At 46.0% G+C, this 14,025-nt stretch overlaps 1 protein-coding gene across 1 annotated transcript in view; it reads left to right on the forward strand.

Moving 5' to 3' along the window:
* The first annotated feature begins 3,288 nt into the window (after positions 1-3,288).
* Positions 3,289-14,025, forward strand: part of LOC115480141 (GAS2-like protein 2) — a 96,180-nt gene continuing 85,443 nt past the window's right edge. Inside the window, exons 1-2 of the mRNA XM_030218622.1 lie at positions 3,289-3,929; positions 13,120-13,800. Of these exons, the coding sequence (XP_030074482.1) occupies positions 13,147-13,800 (654 nt within the window). The 5' untranslated portion in view covers positions 3,289-3,929; positions 13,120-13,146. The remainder of the gene's footprint in view (positions 3,930-13,119; positions 13,801-14,025) is intronic.

The raw sequence follows: 14,025 nt of genomic DNA on the forward strand, positions 1-14,025 counted from the left end.
ACATAGAAGAAAGACAGTCCCTGCTCAAAGAGCTTACAATCTAATAGACAAAAAATAAATAAAGTAAGCAAATCAAATCAATTAATGTGAACGGGAAGGAAGAGAGGAGGGTAGGTGGAGGCGAGTGGTTACAAGTGGTTACGAGTCAAAAGCAATGTTAAAGAGGTGGCCTTTCAGTATAGATTTAAAGGTGGCCAAGGATGGGGCAAGACGTAGGGGCTCAGGAAGTTTATTCCAGGCGTAGGGTGCAGCGAGACAGAAGGCGCGAAGTCTGGAGTTGGCAGTAGTGGAGAAGGGAACAGATAAGAAGGATTTATCCATGGAGCGGAGTGCACAGGAAGGGGTGTAGGGAAGGACGAGTGTGGAGAGATACTGGGGAGCAGCAGAGTGAGTACATTTATCTCCTTCATTTCATTGGACTACCCGTTTCATCCCCCCTTTAGTCACTCCTAGAGTTGCACAAGGACATGTCACCAGTCCCCACTGGAATCTAACCCATACCCACTAAGATCCATTCCATCCTTGTCCATACCAGCAAGAGTCAAGCTATTACTTCCTGGCAACCTTCCATTTCCTCCTTACCCCACAGCATCCCAAGGTTTTTTGGGCAATATTCACTATTCAACCAATGAGTGTTCCTACCAGAGATTTTGACTACACACCCATGGGAATACCACAAGCCCCATTATGTAGCTCTCCAGTCATTCCTCACCTAATTACTATCTCCTTTCTCCAAGCCCAGGTCCATTGTCCCTTTTCTTCCTTCCTGTTCCATTACTTCCTCTTACATCATCCTCTGTTCCTTTCCTTGCCCCATCTTTAGTTTAATTGCTCATTGCTGTCTTCCTCACCTGCTGTTCCTCATTTTGCCTCCTCTTCAGATACCCCCTACACATACTATATGTAACCCCCCTGGCCCCTATTAGCCTGCCCTTCCCTAGACACCAACACACACTACTTGCTCCAGACACCCCATCAATTTTCTTTACTTAAGATTATACAACCTACTCCACTACCTTGGACCACATGGTGTTATAGGGGCCCGTCTCAATTTCTTGGGCAAGGGCCTCATCTAATCTTAGCTTGCTCTTCCATTGGAGAGGGCCATTCTTGGACAAGAAGCAAGTAAATCATAATAGCAGAAGAAATGGAGGAGTGGCCTAGTGGTTAGGGTGGTGGACTTTGGTCCTGGGGAACTGAGTTCGATTCCCACTTCAGGCACAGGCAGCTCCTTGTGCCTCTGGGCAAGTCACTTAACCCTCCATTGCCCCATATAAGCCGTATTGAGCCTGCCATGAGTGGGAAAGCACAGGGTACAAATGTAACAAAAATAAAATAGATACTATTGGAGATTCTACATGGAATGTTGCTACTATTGGAGATTCTACATGGAATGTTGCTATTCCACTAGCAACATTCCATGTAGAAGGCTGCGCAGGCTTCTGTTTCTATGAGTCTGACGTCCCATCAGACTCACAGAAGCAGAAGCCTGCGCGGCCACGTTGGTGATCTGCAAGGGCCGACTTCTACATGGAATGTTGCTAGTGGAATAGCAACATTCCATGTAGAATCTCCAATAGTAGCAACATTCCATGTAGAATCTCAAATAGTAGCAACAGTGGAGGAGTGGCCTAGTGGTTAAGGTGGTGGACTCTGGTCCTGAGGAACTGAGTTCAATTCCCACTTCAGGCACAGGCAGCTCCTTGTGACTCTGGGCAAGTCACTTAACCCTCCATTGCCCCATGTAAGCCGCATTGAGCCTGCCATGAGTGGGAAAGCGCAGGGTACAAATGTAACAAAAAAAAAAATAATAATAATAAAGAGTTATTGAACTAACTCTTAAACCTAATTCCACACCACTAGTATTACCCATACTCCAATCCTTTCCCCATACTAATGTCCTACTCTATGTAATTATGTCATCTCTGTTATACTTTGTGTTATACATTGTTCCATACTTTGTATTATCTCTGTGATACTTTGTAAGCAGCACTGAACCTGCTATCGAGCGGGAAAGCATGGGGTATAAATGCCATAAATAAATATATTGTATGGAAAATAATAGGCTGCAGAAGTGTACCCTATGCTACTGGGCCCCGCTCCTTAAAAATAAAACCTTGATCTAAAAATTCACTTTGTGGGTTGACAAAACGTCAACACCCAGCAACTGCTGCTGAGTGCAGGGGAGGAACAAGCTGGCTGGACACACATTTCTGAATGCCTAAGGACTCCTTTCTCCTTGTACTCAGTATGAAGCACACTCAGCAGAACACTAGGTCTAATTTCACTTACAAAAACAAAGCCTTGTTTTTAACCCCCTCCGTCTCAGATAACTTGCACTGATTTTTCTGCATCCAAGAGAAAACTACAAATCCCAGAACGCTCGGGGCCCTGTGACTATCCCCAGTGATTCAAGTCTCAAAAGTGCTGCATAATTGTTACAGGAAGCTGCAGAGTGCAGTCACCAATTATGTTCACTGCTGTTATAAAATGACAAAAGCTTCTCTTGATTGTCTTTCCAGCTGTGCAGAGATAGTTAAATTTTCAAACTTGATAATGAGATCATCAGAGCCTCCGCCCCTGATTAGAGAGACCCGGCAAAGGAGGGGGAGGGGGAGGGGGGGGGACTGGAGATGAGATCACTGGCGCCTTAAAGACGCAGTGTCCCCTGCTGCAGCCTGGGAGTTGGGAAGATGGTTTAACGCAGGCATGTTGTCTTTTGTGATAATTCCGCGTAGGTTTCCAGAGGGTACCTGAGACGGCAGGGCTAAAGCCAAATTTGCAGCCCGAATCGAAAACAAATGGAGCTTGTCATAGGTGTCAAACACAATGCCAATCCCCCCTCCCCTCCCTGACACAAATGAAGCAGTTTGTACACTATTTGGGGGGTGCTCAGGAGGACCCACTTGCACCCATGAAGCTGATTCTTAGGGGGTCCTCACTAGAGAGTTTCTTAGAGAGAGGAGAAAATTGGATTGATTTCAAATATTTAAAAATACATTTCTTTCATAAAACCTAATGAGAAATGATACTGACATGGGGGGCAGCTGTGGATATTAAAATATGTTAGATATTTACGTGAAGCAGCACAAAGTTAACTAGTATATAACATTCCTCACTCTATAGCTTTAAAAAAAAAAAAATTAAAAGACGCTGTTAATTTGGCCTTGATGCGTACAAGGAGTAGGAATTAAGAGCCAGATTTTTTTGGGGAGGAATCAAAGGCTGAGAAAGCGGAATTATGTCTTTAACACTGCTGGAGCAATCCATTCCCAGCCCTCCTTGGGCTCCTGCCAAACTCCAGCACCAAGAAAGAAAAACCACCAAGGTTTCCCCCTCTATAGAATGAAACTGGGGAGTTTCCATAACTGGGAGCTACGAAACTCCTCCGAAGAGATTTGTTTCGTGTGAATAATACCTGCCAAAAAGCCTTCTCTCCAGGGCTTCTGGGCGTGTGAATTAGTGCCTGAGAGCAGGATGTGCTGCTGGACTGAGTCTCGTTCTGCCTTGTAGGCGAGGCTGCCTGCGCTGGGGAACAGGCTGCCTCCTGCCTGCCAGATTCACCTTGGGCTGATGGTCTGCTTCCTGCCAAAAGCAGCACACAAGGAAAAGGCTTAGGAGGAGTAGAGAAGGGCAGGGCTGGCATCGGGGGGGAAAAGGAGCACCAGGGGGTCCAGGACAGAGAGCGATGAAATTACCAGGGCGTTTCAAGACCAGGAAAGAGGATCAGTCCGTTTCTCTCAGTGCCCAGGGGAGGCACAGCTGCCAGTGATGACTGTACAATTCCGGCTCCTGTCCTGGGAGTCAGGGTGGAAAGCTGGACACCTGGGAGATCCGATGGTTCTGGGTTCTGCTTCTAAAGAGTTTGAACTGTGAACCCTCCATTGGACCAAGTGACAACAAAAATCAGGAAAAAATGGTTAAATCAGGTGAGTTTCTTTGTAATATATATTTCACTTTTACCCCTGGCCGAGATCCTGTTTTTAGCTTTACAGTCAGGTTACCCCTCTCTGAAGTGGATTTATTTTTTCAGGTCAAGACCCCACTCCCCCCTTTTTTTTTCATCTAGTTTGGCACTTGAGGGGGAAGGTATCCAGAACATTACTTTTTTTTTTTTTTTTTTTTTTTTGGGGGGGGGGGGGGGTTCAAGAAGTGTCCACACGTTTTGTTCCACCTTAGGCTGTGCAAAGTGAAGTTGAGGAGGTCTGAAGTTCACGGGAAGGCTGGAATGTGAGCGAGTTGGCTGGTTAATAATAACATGCAGGGTGGTGGCGAGGTTTGCAGACCAAATTGTCTGTGTTTTGCAGTGGAAGAGCTGGCCTGGGAGTCAGCCAGTGAGACGTGATGTAGCATAAGGAAGAGAACCTGCGGGACCTTTTCTCCCCTTTGCAATGCAATTGTGAAGCCTTAAGGACAGCTGAGGGGCTGAGGCTCCTACGCCTCTCCCCGGGAAGACATCGGGTCCGGCCCATTATCCCTCGTTATTAGCTGGAGGGAGAGGGAAGGAAAAGCATATGTTTAGAAAACGTGGCCAAATGACGTGGAAGTAGTGTAATTTAGCTGTATTATCTTTACTGTTATTTTAGTCTCAAAGTACCAGAACCGTTCACTGGTTTCACATTGTGGTGGTGGTGGGGTTAAGCTGGACTTTTGGAACGCACAGACTTGTAGTCCCGTGGCAAATAAAAATGAGTAAGAATGTTGCATTGGGTCCAAACAATAGGTAAATGTGTTTTTTTTTTTTACTCGAATGTGGGGGGGGGGGGGGGGGGTCCTATCACTTTTCCTGTGTTATGAAAAGTGCCCATATCGGAAATACTCTCTTCACAAAAAATTCACACACACTTTCCAACAGTGCCCCAAACAAACAAAATGAAAAGTCTCTTAAGAGACTCCGGAAAGTAAACAAAATGATAATTTTTGGACTGCACATCAGTACAAATGATCATTGTTGCCAATTTGCCCTGGGGAAGTTGGGAGGGGATAGGAAATGAGAAAAAAAAGCTAAGATAGATCTTAAAACCTCCTCTCTTGGATACTGGTAGATTAGAAACACACAGAGGAGAATGATTCAAATTCGGATCCATAAAGGATTTTTGTTTTTCAAAACACAGCGCTTGATGGTCTGAGTACTGACTGAGCCAGGGAAGGGGAATTATATTTTTGCTCCCCTTTTCAGCAGTAGCTCAAGGTCGGTTACACTCAGGTACATCTTTCCCCTTCATTCAGTCGTTGTATTAAATCACCAGTTGCCCCATTACACACAAACGCAGGCTGACTCCTCCTTTGTATGCCCTTCCTGAGGCAAAATTAGTGTTCCATGTACAGAAACTCCTCCTTTCTGCACTCGAGATTGTGAAGTTTGATGCAAAAAGCCACCTTCTTCTGATGGCTGAGTTCAGGACGTCAGACTCACAGAAACAGAAGCCTGCGGGGCCGCGTTGCTGATCTGCAAGGGCAGGCTTCTACTACTACTACTATAAATCATTTCTATGGCGCTTCACAATTTAACATGAAGAAAAGAGAGTCCCTGCTCAAAAGAGCTTACAATCTAAATCAGGACAGACAGACAGACAGGACCGATAAGGGTAGGACAGACAGAAGGACACATAGGAATGATTCTAAATGGAATGTTGCTACTATTGGAGATTCTACATGGAATGTTAATGTTGCTATTCCGCTAGCAGCATTCCATGTAGAAGCCTGCCCTTGCATATCAGCAACGCGGCTGCGCAGGCTTCTGTTTCTGTGAGTCTGACGACCTGCACTTATGTGCAGGATGTCAGACTCACAGAAACAGAAGCCTGCGCGGCCGCGTTGCTGATCTGCAAGGGCAGGCTTCTACTACTACTATAAATCATTTCTATAGCGCTACCAGTCGTACGCAGCGCTTCACAATTGAACATGAAGAAAGAAAAGGCAGTCCCTGCTCAAAAGAGCTTACAATCTAAATCAGGACAGACAGACAGGACCAATAAGAATAAGGGTAGGACAGACAGAAGGACACATAGGGAAAGGGACTATTGAAGAGAGGAAGACAAGATCAAGGTTACGAGCCAGTGACAAGTTAGGAGTGCAAAGAAGCATCAAACAGGTAGGCCTTTAGCCCGGATTTGAAGGCGGCCAGAAAAACCAAAAATGAGGAATTTTAAATCGCATAAAGGGCATGCAATGTTCTCCGACAGCCTTTCTACACTGCCTCAGACCTGGCGAAACATTTATTGCATTATGGGGCCCTTTTACTAAAGGGTTGGCGAGCAGCAACGGGTTTGCCATGTGCCATTTCCAACCATACAGGTATTCTTTTGATTTTTTTACCACCAGAACTTAACCGGCGGTAATCAGGCAGCGCCATTCGTTAGTGCGGGAGCCCCTACGACCATCTCAGTGGGTGGCGATAAGTGGTTCACTTATCAGCGGCCATTTCTTTTCGTCAAAAATGGACAGCCTTTTACCCGCTGTGGTAAAAGGGGGCTTCAGCACGCTTTAAAACATGCTGACGCTGGCGAAAGAGCCCCTGTGTGCATGTCAAGTCATTGTTCAGTGTGTTCCTCAAGACCGTTCGTTTTAATACTTTGTGTGCGCCCGTGTCTTGCGCTCAAACCCCGCTCTGCGTTGCTTGGCCTGTAATGTGTACTTACAACCCGCAGTGGCCTTCTGTATCAGCCTCTGTATGTTGTTGAGATGTTACCTGCTGATTGTCAAAAGCTCATCAAACTACCATAGTGGATACTTCAATTCTACAATTTAAATTTAATTGATTTCTGCCCTGTCAGCCACAGAGAGTGTTGTCAATATAAAGCAGTACAAACATACCATAAAACATTAAATAAATGATAAATGGTTTCAGCATGTTATCTTATTGCTTGTATGTTGGGTGAATAGAGCATGTTGAGTTGTTTACCATTGATGTTGTCAATAAATATATTTAAAAAAAAACAATTCAAAACATTTGAAGAGAGAAAATTAAATCTGCTCAGCCTAGGAGAGGATCCTAAGATGTTAGGATGTTAGACCTATGTTGATTGATGACCAAGGAAGGATGTCAATAAATGGAGCTTTCTTAAGTGGAGGGTGACCTGTAGAGTGCCTGGGGATCAATGTAAACACAGAAGAACATCAGTCTTCGCACACTCGGAATCGCAAAGATGACACAAGAATATGGTCTTTAGATGATGTTTAAAAAGTCCAAATTTATTGTGTAGATCGAAAGACTCAAAAAGTTCAGATCAATTGTGTAGCTCAAAGGACTCGACACGGCCATGTTTCGGCCAACCAGCCTGCCTCAGGAGTCTCTGCAGTCTTTTAAGATTGTCTGCGGAAAAGCCACGTGTCTGTCGATATACTACCAAATAGAAACCTTGCGTATAAAACCTCGATGCTCAAAAAGCAACGCCTTGCAAGATCGGCAATCAAAAGTTGCCTTCTCAATGCTCAGAGAACAAAGTTTTGCAGAATCGGCAGTGAAAAGTCACCTCCCCCAAAGCGTAAAACAACGACATGTTGTAAAAGAGGCCCTATGTGATTGGGGGAAGGAGGAGTAGCATCCTAGTGGTTAGAATGGCATGCTGAGACCCAGGGAAGCCCAGGTTCAAATCTTGCTAAGACTCCTTGAGGGGCATAATCGAACGCAGATGCCCATCTTCATGGGTGTCTATGTCTGAGAAAGGGTACGTGAAGGGGCGGACAGACCATATTTTTGAAAAAAAATGGGTGCCCATCTTTTTTTTTTCGATAATACGGTTTGTGCCCGGCAAATGCATCAGAGTTGTGCGGATTTTGTTTTTCAGCGATAATGGAAACTGAAGGCGCCCAGCTCAAAAACGAACAAATCCAAGGCATTGGGTCGTGGGAGGGGCCAGGATTCGTAGTGCACTGGTCCCCCTCGCATGCCAGGACACCAACCGGGCACCCTAGGGGGCACTTGTAACAAGTAAAAAAAAAAAAAAAAAAAAATTAAAGAGCTCCCAAGTCCATAGCTCCCATCCCTTGGGTGCTGAGCCCCTCAAATCCCCCCCAAAACCCACTGCCCACAAATCTACACCATTACCTTAGCCCTTATGGCTGAAGGGAGGCACCTACATGTGGGTACAGTGGGGGTTTTTTTTGGGGGGGGGGGGGGTGGAGGGCTCACATTTACCACCACAAGTGTAACAGGTAGGGGGGGGGTGGGCTTGGGTCCACCTGGGTGAAGTGCACTGCACCCACTAACAACTGCTCCAGGGACCTGCATACTGCTGTGATGGAGCTGGGTTTGGCATTTGAGGCATACAGGCTGGAAATAAAAGCTGGTAAAGTTGTTTTTTTTATGGTGGGAGGGGGTTAGTGACCACTGGGGGAGTCAGGGGTGGTCATCCCCTATTCCCTCCGGTGGTCATCTGGTCATTTAGGGCACTTTTTTGGACTTGTGGGATAGAATAAGCCTGTTGTCATTAAGAGATCGGAGAGTACAAAGTGGAGTATAAGGAATGACCAAAGATGCTAGATATGTGGGTTTATTATTGTAGTAAGCCTTGTGCAGCGGTGTTAAAATCTTAAATTTTACTCTAGACTCCATCGGAAGCCAGTGTAACTGTTTGAGAAGCGGTGAGGCATGATTGTGACGGTGTCCTTTTACAGAGGATTCATGCAGCGGTATTTTAAAGAGTTCGTAGATATTTGAGATTAAATTTAGTGATACCTGCATAAATGACATTACAATAACGCGAGTTAATGTGTGCATAAAATAGAAAACAGACAGTCAGTGTTAACTACATTATGAATTGCCCTGAATTTTTGTTAAAAACAGAAGTCAGTTCTTAGTACTTGGGAAATCTGAGGAGCGAGCGAGTGCCAAATCCATAATGATTCCCAGATACTTGAAAGAAGCGACAGGAGTAATTTGCCTATGGAATAAGATGGGTAGGAGAGAAGGGGGAGATGGTGACCTGCTGGACACAGGTTCAATAGGTTCGTTGTTTTATCTGGATTCAGTACAAGACGGTGGTCTTTCAACCATAGTGCCACTTTGTGTAGGCAGTTCTGAAGAGCTTGTAACATATAGTAACATAGTAAATGACGGCAGATAAAGACCTGTACAGTCCATCCAGTCTGCCCAACAAGATAAACTCATTTTACATGGTATGTGATACTTTATACCTGAGTTTGATTTGTCCATGCCATTCTCAGGGCACAGACTGTAGAAGTCTGCCCAGCACTGTTCTTGTACTAAAAGTTCTGAAGATTCTGGAATCATAAAGAGTTACAAGATTCCAGAATCCCAATTAGTAGCAACATTCCATGTAGAACCCCAAAGAGTAACATAGTAAATGACGGCAGATAAAGACCTGAACAGTCCATCCAGTCTGCCCAACAAGATAAACTCATTTTACATGGTATGTGATACTTTATACCCGAGTTTGATTTGTCCCTGCCTTTTTCAGGGCACAGACCTTAGAAGTCTGCCCAGCACTGTTCTTGTACTAAAGGTTCTGAAGATTCTGGAATCCTAAAGAGTTACAAGATTCCGGAATCCCAATTAGTAGCAACATTCCATGTAGAACCCCAAAGAGTAACATAGTAAATGATGGCTGATAAAGACCTGAACAGTCCATCCAGTCTGCCCAACTCATTATGCATGATATACAATACTTTATATATATATATATATATATATATATATATATATATATATATATATATATATATTACCCGAGTTTGATTTGTCCTTGCCATTCTCAGGGCACAGACCGTAGAAGTCTGCCCGGCACTGGTTTTGCTTCCAAATTACCAGCGTTGCCACCCAATCTTCGCTAAGATTCCGTAGATCCATTCCTTCTAAACAGGATTCCTTTGTGTTTATCCCATGCGTGTTTGAATTCCATTACTGTTTTCATGTCCACCACCTCCCACGGGAGGCCATTCCACGTATCCACCACACACTCTGTGAAAAAATATTTCCTGACATTACTCTTGAGTCTGCCCCCCTTCGACCGCAATTCATGTCCTCTAGTTCTACCATCTTCCCGTCTCTGGAAAAGGTTCATTTGCGGATTAATACTGTTCTAATATTTGAACGTCTGTATCATGTCACCCCTGTTTCTTCTTTCCTCCAAGGTATACATGTTCAGGTCGGCAAGTCTCTCCTCATACGGTATAATAGACAAGTAGAAAATCATCTGCGTAAGAATACGCGCTGTTGCCTTGAGTCTTTATTAGTAGAGCCAAAGGACTGACAAAGAGATTAAAGAGCAGTTGGGAAAGAACAACCCTGTGGCATTCCATACCCAAGAGTAAAAGAAGAAGATAAGACGAATGTGTCACCTGAAACATGCGTTGCTCTAAAGAAAGAAGAGAACCAATCCAAAACTGTTCCAGAAATACCTAGAGAGGGTAGACGCAGAAGGGTAGCCAAGTTGAGGGCATGGGGGGAGCGGACTGCCGACGGCACCGGTGCATATTTTAAACGTGACAGATTGCATGAAAAATAGGCGCCGGTGCTATCAGAAGTCCATTTGGGGGAGCGGTCACTCCCTTGGTGACCCACCTAGCTACGCCTCTGGGTAGATGTTGAAGTAAGAGACTGATTGATTGCCAGCCTGATATGTCATACCCAGCTCCTTGACAGCAGTATGCAGGTCCCTGGAGCAGTATTTAGTGGGTGCAGTGCACTTCAGGCAGGTGGACCCAGGCCCATCCCCCACTACCTGTTACACTTGTAGTGGTAAATGTTGAGCCCTCCAAAAACCCCTAAAACCCACTGTACCCACATCTAGGTGCCTCCCTTCACCCCTTAGGGTTATGGTAGCGGTGTAGAGTTGTGGGGAGTGGATTTGGGGGGCTCAGCACCCAAGGTAAGGGATGTTTACACCTGGAAGCAATTTTTGAAGTCCACTGCAGTGCCCCCTAGGGTGCCCGGTTGGTGTCCTGGTATGTGAGGGGTACCAGTGCACTACAAATGCTGGCTCCTTCCATGACCAAATGCCTTGGATTTGGCTGGGTTTGAGATGGCCGGCATTAGTTTCCATTATCATCGGAAACCGATGCAGGCCATCTCTAAAGCCAGCCCAAATGCTGACATTTGGCCGGCTCAAACCGTTTTATTGAAACAAAAGATAGCCGGCTATCTTATTTCGATAATACGGTTCGTATTTGGCCGGCGCCGTTCGATTATGCCCCTCTATGTTACCTGACCCTGATATTCAATGCTGGTGCCTGTCATGGTCTGAAATTGAATATCCGGGATAAAATCTGTGGCAGTTGTCTTTAGCTTAAAAAGCGCCGACGTATCGGCCCTATAATACATAGGAGGTAAGGCATTTGGTCCGGATTCAGTAAATGGTGTCAAACGCTGGCGCAGAGTGATATTCTCTAAAGAGCGCTTACGAGCCCCATTCCCGCGCTCAAATTTGGGTGCCGGAAATTCCGCCAGCTGAAACCTGCTGTAACTGCCCAACTGGTAGCATATTGCGGGCACAGGAATGGTGGCATGGTAGAACTCTGCATGCCAGTTTCTGGAACGCCCCTAGCATGCCCCCTTTTGAGTTGTACGCTAGGGGATTTAGGCGAGCAGGGTTATAGAATACTGCGCAGGACGATGCACATGCGAAATCTAATTAATGCCAATTAGCTTGCAGTAAGGGATTGTTAACATCAATTTATTGCTAGTTAATGGCGTGTTAGCGCATTAATTTGCAAACACATCTTCGATCCACACACAAATTTGGGCGCCGCATACAGAATCCTGGGGTTTGTCTTTTAAAAGACGCTCTAGATGATGGCTACTGATATGAGAATGAAGTCTGACAAATGCTAGAGCAATGTAAGCAAGTAATTACTTCACTGAACAAATCATGGATCTGTTGACGAGTGGGAGGCTAATTCAATGGGGAGCAGATACTTTCAGAACGAAGGAAAAGCACAGGACAGGAATAAAGGGCATCTTAGTAGATCACCGACATCATCTTCCTTCCTCCACAAGTATTATCTCCAGTCCTGGTCCTTGAAGGCTGCCAATGATAGGTTTTCAAGATCAGGGCCGCCAAGAGACTGAACCGGGCCTGGGGCAGGGCCACTGCCACCATCCCCCCCCCCCCCCCCCCCACACACACACAATTGTCATCCGCTGCTGCCCCCCAATCGCTGCTGCAACAAGATTGAAATACCTTGACTGATGGGGATTCCTGCGGCTGTTTTTTTTCTCTTACGGCATGCTCGCTGGAGGAAGCTCCGGGTCCTCCCCAGCCTCCGGGGGAGGCCCAGCGCCGGAGTTTTCTCTCTCCTGCTCCTGTCAGGATACGATCACTCGGGGTCCCATCAGGAGCAGGAGAGAGAGAGAGACCCCAGCACTGGGCCTCCCTTGGAGGTCCGGGCCTGGGGAATTTTGCCCCTCGGTGGCCCTGTTCAAGATATCCCAAATGAATTTGTGTGAAGGATATTTGCAGGGCTTTTTTTGAGGGGGTACTGAGTACCGGCACCTTTTCCATTGTCTGTTAAAACTTGGGGTCCATGGGTCAACTTTAATGAAAGAGCTCAGGCTCTACAACCAATTCTGCCTTGTCATAGATTCTTTGACTGGTTGCAGGAAACCTGGCTATTGTGGGGTGGGTCCCTCAGTGATCACCCCACCCCTGAAGAGTGGTCTAGAATTTGAGTACTGGCACCTTTTTTGCTAGAAAAAAAGCACTGGATATTTGCATGCAGTGGAGGTGATAGGCGTCTAGATCTTTTTCATGTTCATTTGGGATATCCTGAAAACCTGGCTATTGGCAGTCCTCTAGGATTGGGAGTGAAGACCCTGGGGTCTATAATACTGCAGTGGTTTGGGGAATTGAACTGTCTGGATGAACCTGCCATGAACTTGCTAAAGGGAGTCCACCCTCAGTGCAGCAGAACTATATCATTTATAAATAACTGATCAAATAGTGTAGCCTTAATCCTACGGAGCCTCCAAATGAGTTAGAAAATCCAATCAAGCAAAATTACAATGCCACTGAAACAGGTAATGGTCAGTTCAGCAGGTACTAACCAGGAGGGGGCTGTGAGTGACTGGATAATCATTTTCAAGGTAACTAGCAGTGAAGTGAAAGGAGTTTGAGGCCTGATGATTTAAAATGCCTTTTCTTTTTCTTTACCCTAAAGTAACAGACTTATGAGGGCTGTGGTAAGATGGCCGACCAGAGCAACATTCAGTCTGCAGCATCCAAGAGCATCCGGCCGTTCCGCTCCAGCGAAGAATACCTGGAGGCCATGAAGGAAGACCTGGCGGAATGGCTCAATACTCTCTATGACCTAGACGTGCAGGTGGAGAACTTCATGGAGGTGCTGGAGACTGGCTTTGCCCTGTGCCAGCATGCCAACAATGTCAACCGTATTGCCATGGAATTCCAGCAGAAGCACCCGGAAGCTGCTAAGCGCATGAGACTGCCCTGCAAGGAGGTAACTTTCCAGTTCAAAAACGTGGTGCCCGGCTCCTTTGTAGCCAGAGACAATGTGTCCAACTTTATCCAGTGGTGCCGGCAAGACCTGGGCATCCAGGACGTGCTGATGTTCGAAACCAATGACCTGGTCCTGAGGAAGAATGAGAAGAACTTTGTCCTCTGCCTCCTGGAAGTGGCGAGGAGGGGTTCCAAATTCGGAATGCTGGCGCCAATGCTGATCCAGATGGAGGAGGAAATCGAGGAAGAGATGAGAAACCAGATGAGCTATGGAGGCCTGGAGGATACTTCACAGCAGAGGCAGGACCTCTGCCATCAGCCTCCTGTCTACTCTAGCAGGGACCGGAGAATCGCCCTGTGTGACCTCAAGAACCTGGATGAACTGGTAGGAGACTGCTTTTAAACTGGTAGTTCTTTGTAGCCCCAGTAAGTTGCAAAATACTCATGTAGGGCTATAGTTAAGGAAGGGGGACGTACAGGGGAGGTGTCGGGCACACAGTTCACCAACAGTGGCCTTGAATTTGTGTAAAGCCCATTATCAAAACTTGATGGGCTGACTTTATGCAGATAAAATATGGAGAACCACAGGTAGAATATTGGGCCCAGTAAT

The sequence above is a fragment of the Microcaecilia unicolor genome, chromosome 11, assembly GCF_901765095.1.
Source record: "Microcaecilia unicolor chromosome 11, aMicUni1.1, whole genome shotgun sequence".
NCBI classification, from domain to species: Eukaryota; Metazoa; Chordata; class Amphibia; order Gymnophiona; family Siphonopidae; genus Microcaecilia; species Microcaecilia unicolor.